This window comes from Candida dubliniensis, chromosome 7 (genome assembly GCF_000026945.1).
Source record: "Candida dubliniensis CD36 chromosome 7, complete sequence".
NCBI lineage: Eukaryota > Fungi > Ascomycota > Pichiomycetes > Serinales > Debaryomycetaceae > Candida > Candida dubliniensis.
The window spans coordinates 286,568-299,673 of record NC_012866.1 but is presented as its reverse complement, the minus strand read 5'-3'; the positions used below and the strand labels follow the sequence as shown (position 1 = coordinate 299,673).

Sequence of the window (13,106 nt, the reverse complement as noted above, 5' to 3'; positions counted from 1 at the left end):
GTAAATTGGAAATTAAAAATTGTGATAATAACAACAACAACAACAACAACAACAAGAATAAGGAAATAAAATCCGAGATGTTATTATTCTCTTCGGATAAAAAAAGAAATATTTTTTTTTTTTCTTTCGGTCCTATGTATATTGTTATTGTTATTGTTAATTAACTATGAATGAAGAGATAGACATGGGGATGGATGGATGGATCGGTAATTCAACAGCCGGACCGAGAAATATATTTTATTATTATTAGTATTATTAGTATTATTAGTACTTGGGGCTTGGAGAGAGAGGTAGAAGTGGGAGTTTGAAATTCGGAAATTCGGAATTTGAAAATTCGGAAATTAAAAATTAAAAATTAAGATTTAGGATTATCACTCCAATAGAATATTCTTCCTCTCCAAGTACTAATAATATATATATATATTATTATTATTATTATTATTATGAGAGACAGATAGACAGACAGACAGTGTGTATGTATCAGTGTGTATATATGTGTATATAGATGTCTATACAAGAATATTTGTTTTATGTTATAGAAGGTTTGTTGTTGTTTTTATAGTTACTTCTTTTGGGAAGGAGGAGGAGGAGGAGGAGGAGGAGAGGTTGATATTACAACAACAACAACAACAACAACTGGGGAACAAAAAAAAAAAAAACAACAACAACATCCGAAACGAATAACTACATAACCAGACCTATAGTCATTTTGCATTGGGTGCTTATTTTTTGTAAACGAAAAGATTAACCTAATCTCTAATTGACATAGCCACAACAATCCTTGATTTCTCTCTCCCTCTCCCTCTCCCTCTCTCCCCTATATCATTAATTTAATTTAATTTCTTGTCTTGTCTTGGTACATTGGTACATTGATACGATAAAGGGAGAAACGACGAGTAAGAAATACCAAGAATTTTTTTTTTTATGAACAAGAAGTTTAGCAACTTCATCCTATCTGTAATGGTCATATTAACGTGTCAAAAAAAAAAAAAAAAAACTATATCACTTAAGATAAATTAGATTGTCTATGTGTGTGGGTTGGTTGGTTGGTTGGGGAAGAAGTAGGGAGGAGAAGGAGGAGGAGGAGGAGGAGTGGCTGAATAATGAATTAATTTTGATGACGATTCCTCCAGTACGTCAATTCAATTCAATTCAATTCAATTCAACTTGCATTTACGATGGGAAAATTCTTGGTAATGTGATGATTTTGACAAGCAACAACAACAACAAAGTTATGGGGGGGGGGAGTTATAAGAGATTTGTCTATCTGTCTGGATGGATGGATGGATGAAAACCAACCAACCAACCAACTATTAAACTATTAAACTACATTACAACAGACCATTTAGTAATCACACAAGTACTTTTAATCTCTTCAAATTCATAAAAAAATTATTTATATTGGTATAGAGAGTTATGTTCAAAGTAGACAAAAAAAAAAAAAAAAAGAGTCAAGAATTTAACAAGATTTTTTACCCCAAATTATATGGTTTATTTTTCTTGAAATGTCAATTATTCATTAAAACTACATCTAGATTTAAGAATAACAATAACAATAATGATGATGTTGATGATGATGATGATGATGATGTACTTGATCTTTTATTTTTGTGTAAGCTCCAATAGAAATAGATTTACCATTAAGAAGTTTTCTTATTACCGTTTGAATCTTAAATGCCCCCCCCAAGCTCTCCAAATGTGTTGACTGATTTATAAACCACATAAAAATTATCAATAAATAAAGTTGGTTTAAGTTATCAAAATCAAAATCGATTTATAAATTTGATATAATGTATAATCTCATATATTATTATTATTGATTCTTATTATTATTGATTCTTATATTATTTTTTTTTTTTTTTTTTTTGGGGGGGGGCCAAAATTATGTGAAACTATCTCTTAAGAAATTCCAATAATCTTAAACAACTGAATGGATGTCTAACTTGTTTATCAAACATTATAACGTGTTGTATGTATGTATGTAAGTATGTATGTATAAATCATGGATTGATATTTTGCGGGTTTATTAAAGAATTATCGCCGTAACCATTTCTATTATCTCCGAATACCAAAAAAAAGAAATTTTTGCCCTGAAACAAAATTATTTCCGTACCAATATGTTTGTAGTGTATGTGTTTGTGTGAGTGTGTGTGTTTTTATTACATATTTTATATATCCGATAAACTTACTTTCAATTAACTCCCATTGTTATTATTATTATGATTGAATTTAATTGGATTGTTTTCGGAGTTGAATCAGAAATAAAATGATTCTGGGGTAAATTCAATAAACCTTAGACTTATCCATACTACTACTACTACTACTACTACTACTACTACTATTACTACTACTACTACTATTATTATTATTATTATTTTGTGAGTTGGGTGTATCAAATTCATGTCTCATAATAATCTCCCTGTAACAATATAATATATATATATTATCATTTCAATTTCAATTTGATCTATAATCTTATATCTTATATCTTATATATATATATATGAGTTCTTGATGAATTGATAATTCATCTAAAATATTAATCTTTCCAATAAAATAATGCTAAAAATGAATATCTATTATTATAGTCTTTTAATCCCTTCAACAATATCTTTATCTTTATCTTTATTTTTATCTTTATCTTGTTTAATTTCTTGTTTAATTTCTTGTTCAATTTCTTCTGTTTCATCATTAGCTAAACCTTTTTCAAATATTTGTTTCCCAGTTAATTTTCCTTTATGCATAATTTCAAATCTTTGTTTATCATATAATTCATAATTCATTTCTTTTCTAAATTTATTACGCCAATTTAACCACAGTTTTTCAGTAACTTTAATACCATGAAATTTTTTTTGTTCATTTAATTCTTTAATTTTTTGTTGTTGATTAAATTGATTTTGTTTTAAAATTAATTTTTCATTAAATAAATTTTCCAGTTCTTCTTTAAGTATAGTAATTAAATTAAAAATCATTGGTATACCTAAATTTAATTCACTTTCTTTTAATAATTTATTCATTAATTTATCATTAAGATCTATTTTAGAATCAAATTCAATGGTTTCTGCCATATTTAATGCTAATTTAATATCGTCATCGTCATTATCTTCTTCATCATCTTCTTCATCTTCGTCTTCATAATAGTCACTGTTGTTATCACCATTTGTAGGTTCAGCTATTTCTATAGATAATTGAGGAATTACTTCTGGATAATTTGGAGGATATTTGACATGTAAATTCAAACTATGATTTCTTTCAGATGGAGTATCTAAATCTATTCGAATTATGAAATTTGTATTATCAATTATAGTTAATTCATCAGGATAAATTGATTGTAATACTTCAATTTCTTGAGATTGTTCTTCTATAGGATCCATGACTTAAAAAAAGAAATTTCACAATCTATTGATTAGGATGGTGGTGTGGGTTGGTTGGTTGAAAGACAATTATAAAAATTTTTCTTCTTCTTCGATTCTTCTTCTTGTGGTGTAGAGTTTTTGATTCAGACACACACACACTTACTAAGAGTAATAGTAATTAGTCGTGTGAAGTTGGTGAAGAAATCTACTTACTACTTACTACTACTTACTACTTCTTATTAAGCACAATACAACCAGAATACATCTTCTTCTTCTTCTTATATGATTTAATTTTTATTTAATATTAATATCTTTTTCCTTCCTTCCACCTCGTCTATTTATTAATCATATTATTATATATTATATATTGTTGATTGTTGTTGCCCTAAAAATATACTAAAAACAAAACAAAATAAAACTAACACATTTGCAATTAAAACAAATCACAAACAAATTTCTTTTAACAAAAAAAAAAAAAACAAAAAGCAAAAGCAAAAAAAAAAATCATCCTTTTTAAAATATCACTTCACTTCACTTCAATCAACCAACCAACCTATCAACCTATCAACCAACCAACAATTTCTATTCATATTGATAGTTTAACTCATATTCTTTACATACTTATACATATCACACATATTTACTCATTAATTTTGGTTTTATATTATTCCTAATCAACACACACACACACACATATATATATATATATATATATCCATTCATTCATTCATTCATTAATTCATTCATTTGTTACTTGTGTTGATAAATCAACTGAAAACATATATACAATATATATCCATCTTCCTTCAATCTTCCTATTATTATCATCATTTTGATATATTAGTTACATTCTTATACAGTTTTTTTATCTTCCCCCACCATCACATATATTTACATTTCATTTTTTTTTTTTTTTGATCCTCCATAAGATTTTCCCATTTTTAATAAGATCTTTATATATATATATATATATATATATATTTTTTTGCATCATTTCTTCATTAATCCAGTCCAGTCTAGTCTAGTCCCTAGTAGTTTGTCATTTGCATTTATTCCATTTTGTTTTTGTTTCATTTTTTTTTTTTTTTTTGTTCCATTTTTAAAGGATAGTATTATTGTAAATATTAATTTCATTTATCATTTATCATTTATCATTTTTTGTTTTTTTTTGTTTTTTTTTGTTTTTTTGTTTTTTAATGACAAGTAGTAATTTCCCACCAAATACAAAGATAAAAGATTTTGGATATCCTGAAACTCATCCATTTCATATTGGTAATTATCCATTAAAATCTAAATCTAAATCTAAATATAATGATTCATTATCTTCATCTCCTACATCATCATCATCATCATCCTCCTCCTCATCAACTTCTCCAACAACTACATTCATATCAAATAAACATGGATATGGAAATCATCTACCCAATAATAATTATATACTACCCAATGATTATAATCATCATAACAACTTTAACCACCTTAACCACCTGAACCATGATGACAATGACAATAACAATGACAATAACAATGATAATGATGACTTTATAGATAATGATTATGATCAAGATGAAATAAATTGTAAAGCAAGAGCAATATTTGATTTTTCTGCAGAAAATGATAATGAAATATCTTTAATTGAAGGACAAATCATTTGGATTAGTTATCGTCATGGTCAAGGTTGGTTAGTTGCTGAAGATCCTATACTGGGAGAAAATGGTTTAGTTCCTGAAGAATATGTTGAAATTATACAAAATTTAGATAAAAATATTAATGAAGAATATGATTATTCATATGGAAATAGAAATGAAAATGGAATTGAAAATAGAATTGAAAATGGAATTGAAGATATTCCAAAACCTTTTTTACCAGAAATATTTAATCATCATATAGATGGTATGGAAGAAGAAGAAGAAGATAGTGAATGGGTAGATACTGATTATGATGAACAAGAGGAAGAAGAAGAAGAAAAGGAAGAGGAAAAAGAAAAGGAAGAAATACATAACCAACCACAACATGAAGGAAGAAATGAAGAACTAGAAACAAAGACAAAGACAAAGACAGAGACAGAAACAGATACAGATATTAAAGATACAATTAAATATGAACCATCAGTTACTAAAAAAGACAATGAAACCACCAACACCACCACCACAATTGAAAAGAAATTAAATGATGTTGAAATATGATATTTAATGAAAGTTTGATTGTATTTTTTTTTTATTATTTTTTCTTTAGTCCTGAATTGAATTATTAGAGGAGAATAAGCTGGAGAGTAAGCTGGAGAGTAAGCTGGAGAGGGTCCAATTTATATTTTAATGTTTATTACGAATTTTCAAATATTTTTTTGTTTTTTTGGTTTTTTTGTTTTTTTGTTTTTTCCACTAATCACAATTGAATGTGTATATTATATGTTATAAAGAAAGTATGTATTTTGTATTATCAATGAAATGAAACAAATTAAATTAAATTAAATTGAATTAAATTGAATTAAATTGAATTTTGAATTAAATTGAATTAAATTGAATTAAATTGAATTGAATTGAATTGAATTGAATTGAATTAAGAATGGAAAATCAATGCAAATTCAAAGCAAAATTCTATTCTCTGATATTCCTGAATGTATACATTATGATCCATTTCTTTAATTTGATTTATGATATTGAACTAGTTATTATTCTTATTATTCTTATTCTCCTCCTCCTATTTATTCCATTTTTTTTTTACCATTATTGATATTTAGTTGATAATATTATATTGAAAATGTTTATCCATTTTATCATTGTTACCAAAAACAAAAAATAAAAAATGAAAATAAAAACAATAAAAAAATTAATAGGGAGAAGGATTAATAATATTAAAATTGAATCCATAAATTACAATTACAATTACAATTACAATTAATACTACTAAACTATTTTTTGACTATTCTTATGATGATTTGTTACATTCTATTATAATGATTAATATTTGTAATTAATCTAATATTATTCTAATATTATTCTATGTTAATAATGAAAATAATGCTAGATTGCCTATAAAGTTAGTTTTTACGTTTACCATTACCAATACCATTACCAACACCATTAATGACAAATATCAATATAAAAATTTCAAGTCCTAATAAAGTCTCCAAGAAGTTTAAGTTTTCAGGTAAGTAATTTCTACAATGACAGATAATAAATTCTTTCCCATATACAAGGATTTACAACAACAACTACCACCACAACTACTACCACCACCACCACCAATACAATTACAAAGTGTTTAGAGATTTGACATTTAAAAAATCACTAATGTTAAATGTGTGCGAAATGATTCATTAGTGTATGTGTGAGTGTGTGTGTGTGTATCAAGCCTGAAAAAAAAAAAAATAATCTGATTCAAAAATACTCATCATCATCATCATCATCATCATCACAAAACATAAACATAAACATAAGCATAAACATAAACATAAACATAAACATAAACAATCACCATCATCATCGTATTCCTATGAATAATAATGAATATATCTATATATAGAAGTATATGATCCCAAACAAAAATGATAACAAATCAAGATAAATCAATAACAACATCAACATCAACATCAACAACAACAAATGATAATTTAATAGAGAAGGTGATGGTCAATGAAAATGTAATCAATACCAAAAATGATAATAAATTTCGATTTAAACCAAGTCGTAAATTTTTAGGAAATTGGAAATATTTAGAATTTTATAATCAATTTGTTAATGAATTTTTCACTAAATGTCCTAAATTTTCTGATTTAACATCACTGATAATAACATCAAATAAAGAAATTTATAATTTACCTAAATTTAAACGAAAGAAATATTATAATAATAAATCAGGACAATCTAAAAAGAATATTCAAATTCAAATTCAAATTGAACAAGAATTACAATTAGAATATTTGGAAGATATTGATAATGGAGGTGGGACTTTATGGACATGGCAAGAAAAAGAGATTTTTTTCAATTTATTAAATAAATATAATAATATTAAATCTATATTAAATAATCAACAAGATTGGTTAAATTATTTACCTAAAAAATCTATGATACAAATTATAACTTATTATGAATTATTAGAAAAAAATTATAAAAAAATTCAACAACAACAACAAAAGCGAAAACAAAAAATTCGATATCGAAAGAAACATAAAATGAATAAGAAAGGTAAAGTTAAAAGAGATGAAGAAGAAAAAGAAGAAAAAGAAGAAATATCTTTATTATTGAATTATCAAGATATACCAATAGCTTATGAAATATCAAATTATTTTCAAAATTTTGAACAATTACAAAGTGATTTAATAACTAAAAGAGAAAATAATAAATTATTAACTTTTGTTAATAAAAATAAAATTTTTAAACAATATAAATCATTAATGAGAAATATTAATCAAATAGAAAATGAAAATTTACAACATGAAAATTTACAACTGGAATTAGAAACAGAAACAGAAACAGAAACAGAAACAGAAACAGAAACAATTAATAATAATAATAATAATAATAATAATAATAATATTCCTAAAAATATAATTTCAATGAATAAAAATTCTATTATTGATATGATTAAATTACAAGAAATTTTCCAATGTCAAATATCAATTGAAGGATTAATTTTATTTGAAAAATTACTGTTATTAATAATTAAAAAAATTTTAATTAATTTAATATTATTTATATCATCATCATCATCATCATCATCATCATCATCATCATCATCATCTAATAAAGAAAACCATCATCATAATGATAATGTTAATGATAATGATAGAATTCTAATTGTTAAACAACTGGATATTTGGAAATCTATTGAACAATTGAATTATAATCCTCAACAAACATTAAATTTTTTTAAAATTATTAAACGTGATACATTAATTAATCGAAATGATAATGATAAAAATGATAAAAATGAAAATGAAAATGAAAAAGAAAATGAAATAGAACTAGAAGAATTGGAAGAATTAGAAAAAGGGGATGATGAAATTGAAGATGTTAGTGATTATATATCACCATTTGATAATCCAATAATATATTCTGATAACCATAACCATAACCATAACCATAAACATAAAGAACATCAAATAACTAATGATCTTAATATTATACTAGATCCAATTTCAACCCCACTGAAAATGAAAAAGGAAATCACCATTGATGACATAATTCAAAGACAACAAAATGTTAACTTATCATCATTGAAAGATAACCATAACCATAACCATAACCAAAAGGAACAAGAAGAAGAAGAAGAAGAAGAAAGAGGAGAAGAACAAATTAATTTTAGTAACAATAACAATAACAATGACAATGATGATTCAGATTCAGATTCAAATTCAAATTCAAATTCAGATTCAAATTATCTTGATGAATATTTAAATATTTTAGAAACAAAAAATTTAAATGAATTTGATTATATTAATTCTAAAATGTATGAACGAGGATTAGTTGAAATGTTAATGAAAGATAAAAAAAATTTTATTAATAATAATAATAATAATAATAAAAAATTTATAGAACAAGATGAAATAATTGCTAATTATTGGATATATGAAAATAGTCATCATCATCATCATCATTATAAAGATAAAGAAAATGATAAAAAAGATGAATTATCAATGGAAATTGATATAGAAAAAGAAGAAAAGGAAGAAGAAGAAAAGGAAGAAGAAGAAGAAGAAATAGAAATGGAAATCAATGAGATGCAACAACAACAACAAGATGAAGAAATTTCATATATTGATCCAGAATTATTCAATTCTAATCATATGAATATGAATAATAATAATAATAATAATAATGATAATAATAATGATAACAATGATAATACCAATACTCATGATTTTTCCTCAGATCATCAAGATCAAGATGAAATGATAGTAATACCATCAACTCAATCAATTGAACCCTTTGAAATTCCATCTAATAATAATAATAATAGTAATGATAATAATAATAATCAAATTAAGAATTCTTCAATGATTATAATAAAAGGAGGAGGAGTAGTAGAAGAAGAAATTGAACAAATGACAATATCACAATTAAAGAAAATTTTACCAATTCCTAAAAGATTAAAAATTAATGGGAAAACTAAAAAATATTCAAGTAAATCTATTAATAAAAAATTAAATAAATTAAATCAACAATTTGCTCATTATTAAATGTTATTATTACTATTCTATAATATAATATAAATTATACTCTATATATATTAGGTGGTGGTGGTGATAATAATAATAATAGAATACCAAATAGTATAAGAATAAAGAACTGAAAAATTCGTATACAAAAAAAAAGGGTTGGTGGTGGTGGTGGTGGTGGTGGTGAAGGAGGAAAACATATATCCAGATACCAAACCATTTAAACTCTTATTGAATACTTCACATCATATATATTATCTATTAATCTTGGATTGACTTTCTTTTTCTTTTTTTGTTTTTGTTTTTTATGCATTAGTATAAATAACAATCCAATCAAATATAATCATTATAAAACAAATTATGAAAAAAATAAATTCTTGTAAAGTTATCCTACTCTCATTCTTCTTCTTGGGTGTTATTGGTCTTGATTCATATTGTTTAGTAATGGTATTATATATAAATGATTTTTCTTCATCATATATTATATTACCATCATCATCATCATCAACTTGTTCTTCTTCTTCTTCTTCTTCATGATAATTGTTATTAAATTTCTCATCAAATTCTTCTTGATCTTCCTCTTCATGACTATTGTTGTTGTTGTTGGTGGTGGTGGTGGTGGTGAGAAATTCTTGAATTATCATTTCTATAAGGATAAATAATTTAATTAAAAATAATATAAATGCCAATTTTGAATCCATAATCATAATCAGTTTAATATGGTTTAGTATAATTTAGTTGCTTGTGTGGTTTTATGCTAGTTGTGTTGTGGTGGTGTGTGGTGTCTAGGGTGGTGTAGCTTATTAAAAAAAGGATATATATATTGGGTAAATTCTAATTGTTATGATTATTCTATTTTAATTGCAATAATTGCTAATAAGTAGTAGTATAAGTAATAGTAATGGTAGTAGATATTATGAAATAATAAAGAAAATGAAAATTGATATATAATGGTACTATATAAAATAAAAATAAAAATAAAAAGAAAGAAAAGAAAGAAAGAAAGAAAGAAAGAAAGAAAGGAAGAAAGGAAATTCAAACAGTTTAAATAATAATAATAGTAAAGATTATTTTAATATGGCTTTGAATTGTGGAAATAAGAAAGAGCTCATCATCATCATCATCATTTTCTACTACTTCTTCAACTTCTACTACTTCTTGTTCTTGTTCTAATTGATTGAATAAGAAAGGTTACGCCCATTGTTAAGAGTAAATAAATAATACTAAATAATAAAATATTTTTGATCTGCACGTGGGTTCTTATCCCGACGCCCCGCCCCCCCCACAAACTACACACTACACACTACACATACTACACACCATCAATAAAAGATATTATAACCTTTGTCATAACTAAATTTAATTTACTAATGTAGATTATGCAATTACATATTTCCATTAGAATGCGGTGGTATACCATCATTAATTTTAATTATTACACAAATATTAAAGATGTACATTCCACACCATCGATGTTATTGTTTCATCTCATCTCATCTCATCTCATCTCATCTCAACTCAACTCAACTGTCTCTCTCCACCACCTCCTTCCCTCCCCCCCCTCGAAACAAACAGATGAAAGAATAATTAATTTTCCACAAATTGGTTTATCAATTTTTTATTAATCTACCAATCCTATTCTATATCTACAATGTATTGTTTAAATCATTCTCTTTATTGAATTTAATTTTAATAATCTACGTTCAATTAATATTTGTAATGCTTGACAAATGCTAAGTTTTAATACCGCAATATAACGATACAAAACCACTTAATCAAATGGGCTTAGTTCTCACGCGATCACCAACAATAATAATAATAATAATACCAACCAATGGGGGGAGGGCTAAAAATAACTTTCAGAAAAAAAAAAAAAAAAAAAAAAGAGGGAGCCCCCGCCGCCACTCTCGCTGCCCTCGCCGCTTGTAGTTTCCTGACATAATTCTACTCATGTAAAATTATTATTGTTTCCTATTCATTAATTCTTGATGGGAGTGAGAGAAAGGGGGAGAGGGGAGGAGGGGAATAAACTTTACCTTCAAATATCCAAAATCAAACAATATTATTTATCAAATTAGTGTGTGTGTGTGTGTGTGTGTATGTGTGTGTGTATTCTATATTGAACAAGTCACAAGAGTTCAAACTAAAAAAAGGCAAATCATTGGAAAATGAAAATGAAAGGAAGGTACTCTTCGGATAATTGAATCTTTATTACGAAATTGCCAAGAAAATTTAACAAACAAAAACTAAAAATACGATAGTAGTAGTAGTAGAAGAAGAAGAAGAAGTAAGAGTATCATTCATCATCATCATCAGCCTCGTTTTTTTTTTTTTTTTGCTTTTTTTTCTTTTTGGAGCAATTTTTTCCATCAATATTCATATTTCCGAGAAATAACTTAACTTATTTCCCCTTCCACCCTTTGGTCAATAACATGCTCTCTACATTATATTAATAGATACTGTCATACAGGTTAATTTTATCTAATTTGTTTAATATGTTTAATATGTGTGGAGGGAAGGTTTATTCTACTACTACTAACTAACCAATCACAATCACAATCAAAATCAATGATACTGATAAGGGGGAAGGGTATACGCTTAATCGATTAAAAATTGGGATTTACATTGTTTCAAATTGATTAAAATTTTACTCTCGTGTATTAATTTTTGTTACAACAGCTTATTATTATTATTATTATAAATTTATGTTCTTCTATTCCTTTCTATTCCCCAATTAATATTAATAATTTCAACTGTGCCTCCCCACTTTGTTTTGCTTTATTTTAGTCTCTCGTTACTGTTCGTTCAATCGACTCAATTATTATTCTTACTGTAGAGAAACATGTCATCATGGTATAATGTTTGTACTACTTTTTTTTGTTTTATGTTTTATGTTTTAAAGCCTTTCCCCCTTCCCTTTCCTTCCCTCACCCATTCCAAATACTTATCATTTACTTATTCATTAACTCAATAATAACAACTACTGTAAGATGGGGATGACTAGTAAATAGTTTTCTGTTTTAATGCATGGTTATGATAAAAATAGGCTTTGAAAATATGGGTTACAAGTTTCTTACCATATACAGAATCATAATCAGTCTATAGTTTGTTAAAACTAGAGAGCAATACACTACCCACCGCCCAACAAGGCTGAGTTCAAATATTTAAAATTAAATACCTCACAATAAAGATAGCTCCTAATTATTTATTATGTTTAAACCCATCACTTGGTTTTTTTAAAGGCTTTTCTTTTATTATAACTATTTTCAGTAATAATATTAATACTATATCAATATGTCGAACTTCTTCAACCATAGAGACTTGGAAGGCAATAGCAAAGTTAATATTAATATACTAATTTATCTATTTATCTATTTATCTATTTATCTATTTATCTATATATTATTAATAATGAAAAAAAAAAAAAAAATTAGGTGGGTTTAGGTTTAATTTGTAATAGTCTTTCTCTCCCATCACACTTAATAATTTCAACAATATTGATCTTTATAATTCTATTGAATAATTTAATAACAAATATAATTGATTGTTGGTTAGTAGTTGCAAATTATTATTATTATTATTATTAGTAT

General features: G+C 25.4%; 4 protein-coding genes across 4 annotated transcripts; 2 read left to right on the top strand and 2 right to left on the bottom strand. All coding sequences in view use genetic code 12, as the record gives it.

Moving 5' to 3' along the window:
- Window positions 1-2,582: 2,582 nt before the first annotated feature.
- Window positions 2,583-3,374, bottom strand: CD36_71250 (Highly-acidic cytoplasmic RWD domain-containing protein of unknown function, putative; the record flags this gene model as incomplete). The annotated part of the gene is made up of 1 exon (XM_002421300.1): window positions 2,583-3,374. The coding sequence occupies one exon, from the start codon at window positions 3,372-3,374 to the stop codon at window positions 2,583-2,585; it is 792 nt and encodes a 263-aa protein (XP_002421345.1).
- Window positions 3,375-4,552: 1,178 nt separating this feature from the next.
- On the top strand, window positions 4,553-5,542 carry CD36_71240 (Nap1 Binding Protein homologue, putative; the record flags this gene model as incomplete). The annotated part of the gene is made up of 1 exon (XM_002421299.1): window positions 4,553-5,542. One exon carries the CDS (start codon window positions 4,553-4,555, stop codon window positions 5,540-5,542), a length of 990 nt encoding a protein of 329 aa, XP_002421344.1.
- Window positions 5,543-6,903: 1,361 nt separating this feature from the next.
- On the top strand, window positions 6,904-9,537 carry CD36_71230 (conserved hypothetical protein; the record flags this gene model as incomplete). The annotated part of the gene is made up of 1 exon (XM_002421298.1): window positions 6,904-9,537. The coding sequence occupies one exon, from the start codon at window positions 6,904-6,906 to the stop codon at window positions 9,535-9,537; it is 2,634 nt and encodes an 877-aa protein (XP_002421343.1).
- Window positions 9,538-9,821: 284 nt separating this feature from the next.
- CD36_71220 (conserved hypothetical protein) lies at window positions 9,822-10,223 on the bottom strand (the record flags this gene model as incomplete). Its single annotated transcript, XM_002421297.1, has 1 exon — window positions 9,822-10,223. The coding sequence occupies one exon, from the start codon at window positions 10,221-10,223 to the stop codon at window positions 9,822-9,824; it is 402 nt and encodes a 133-aa protein (XP_002421342.1).
- Window positions 10,224-13,106: the final 2,883 nt, after the last annotated feature.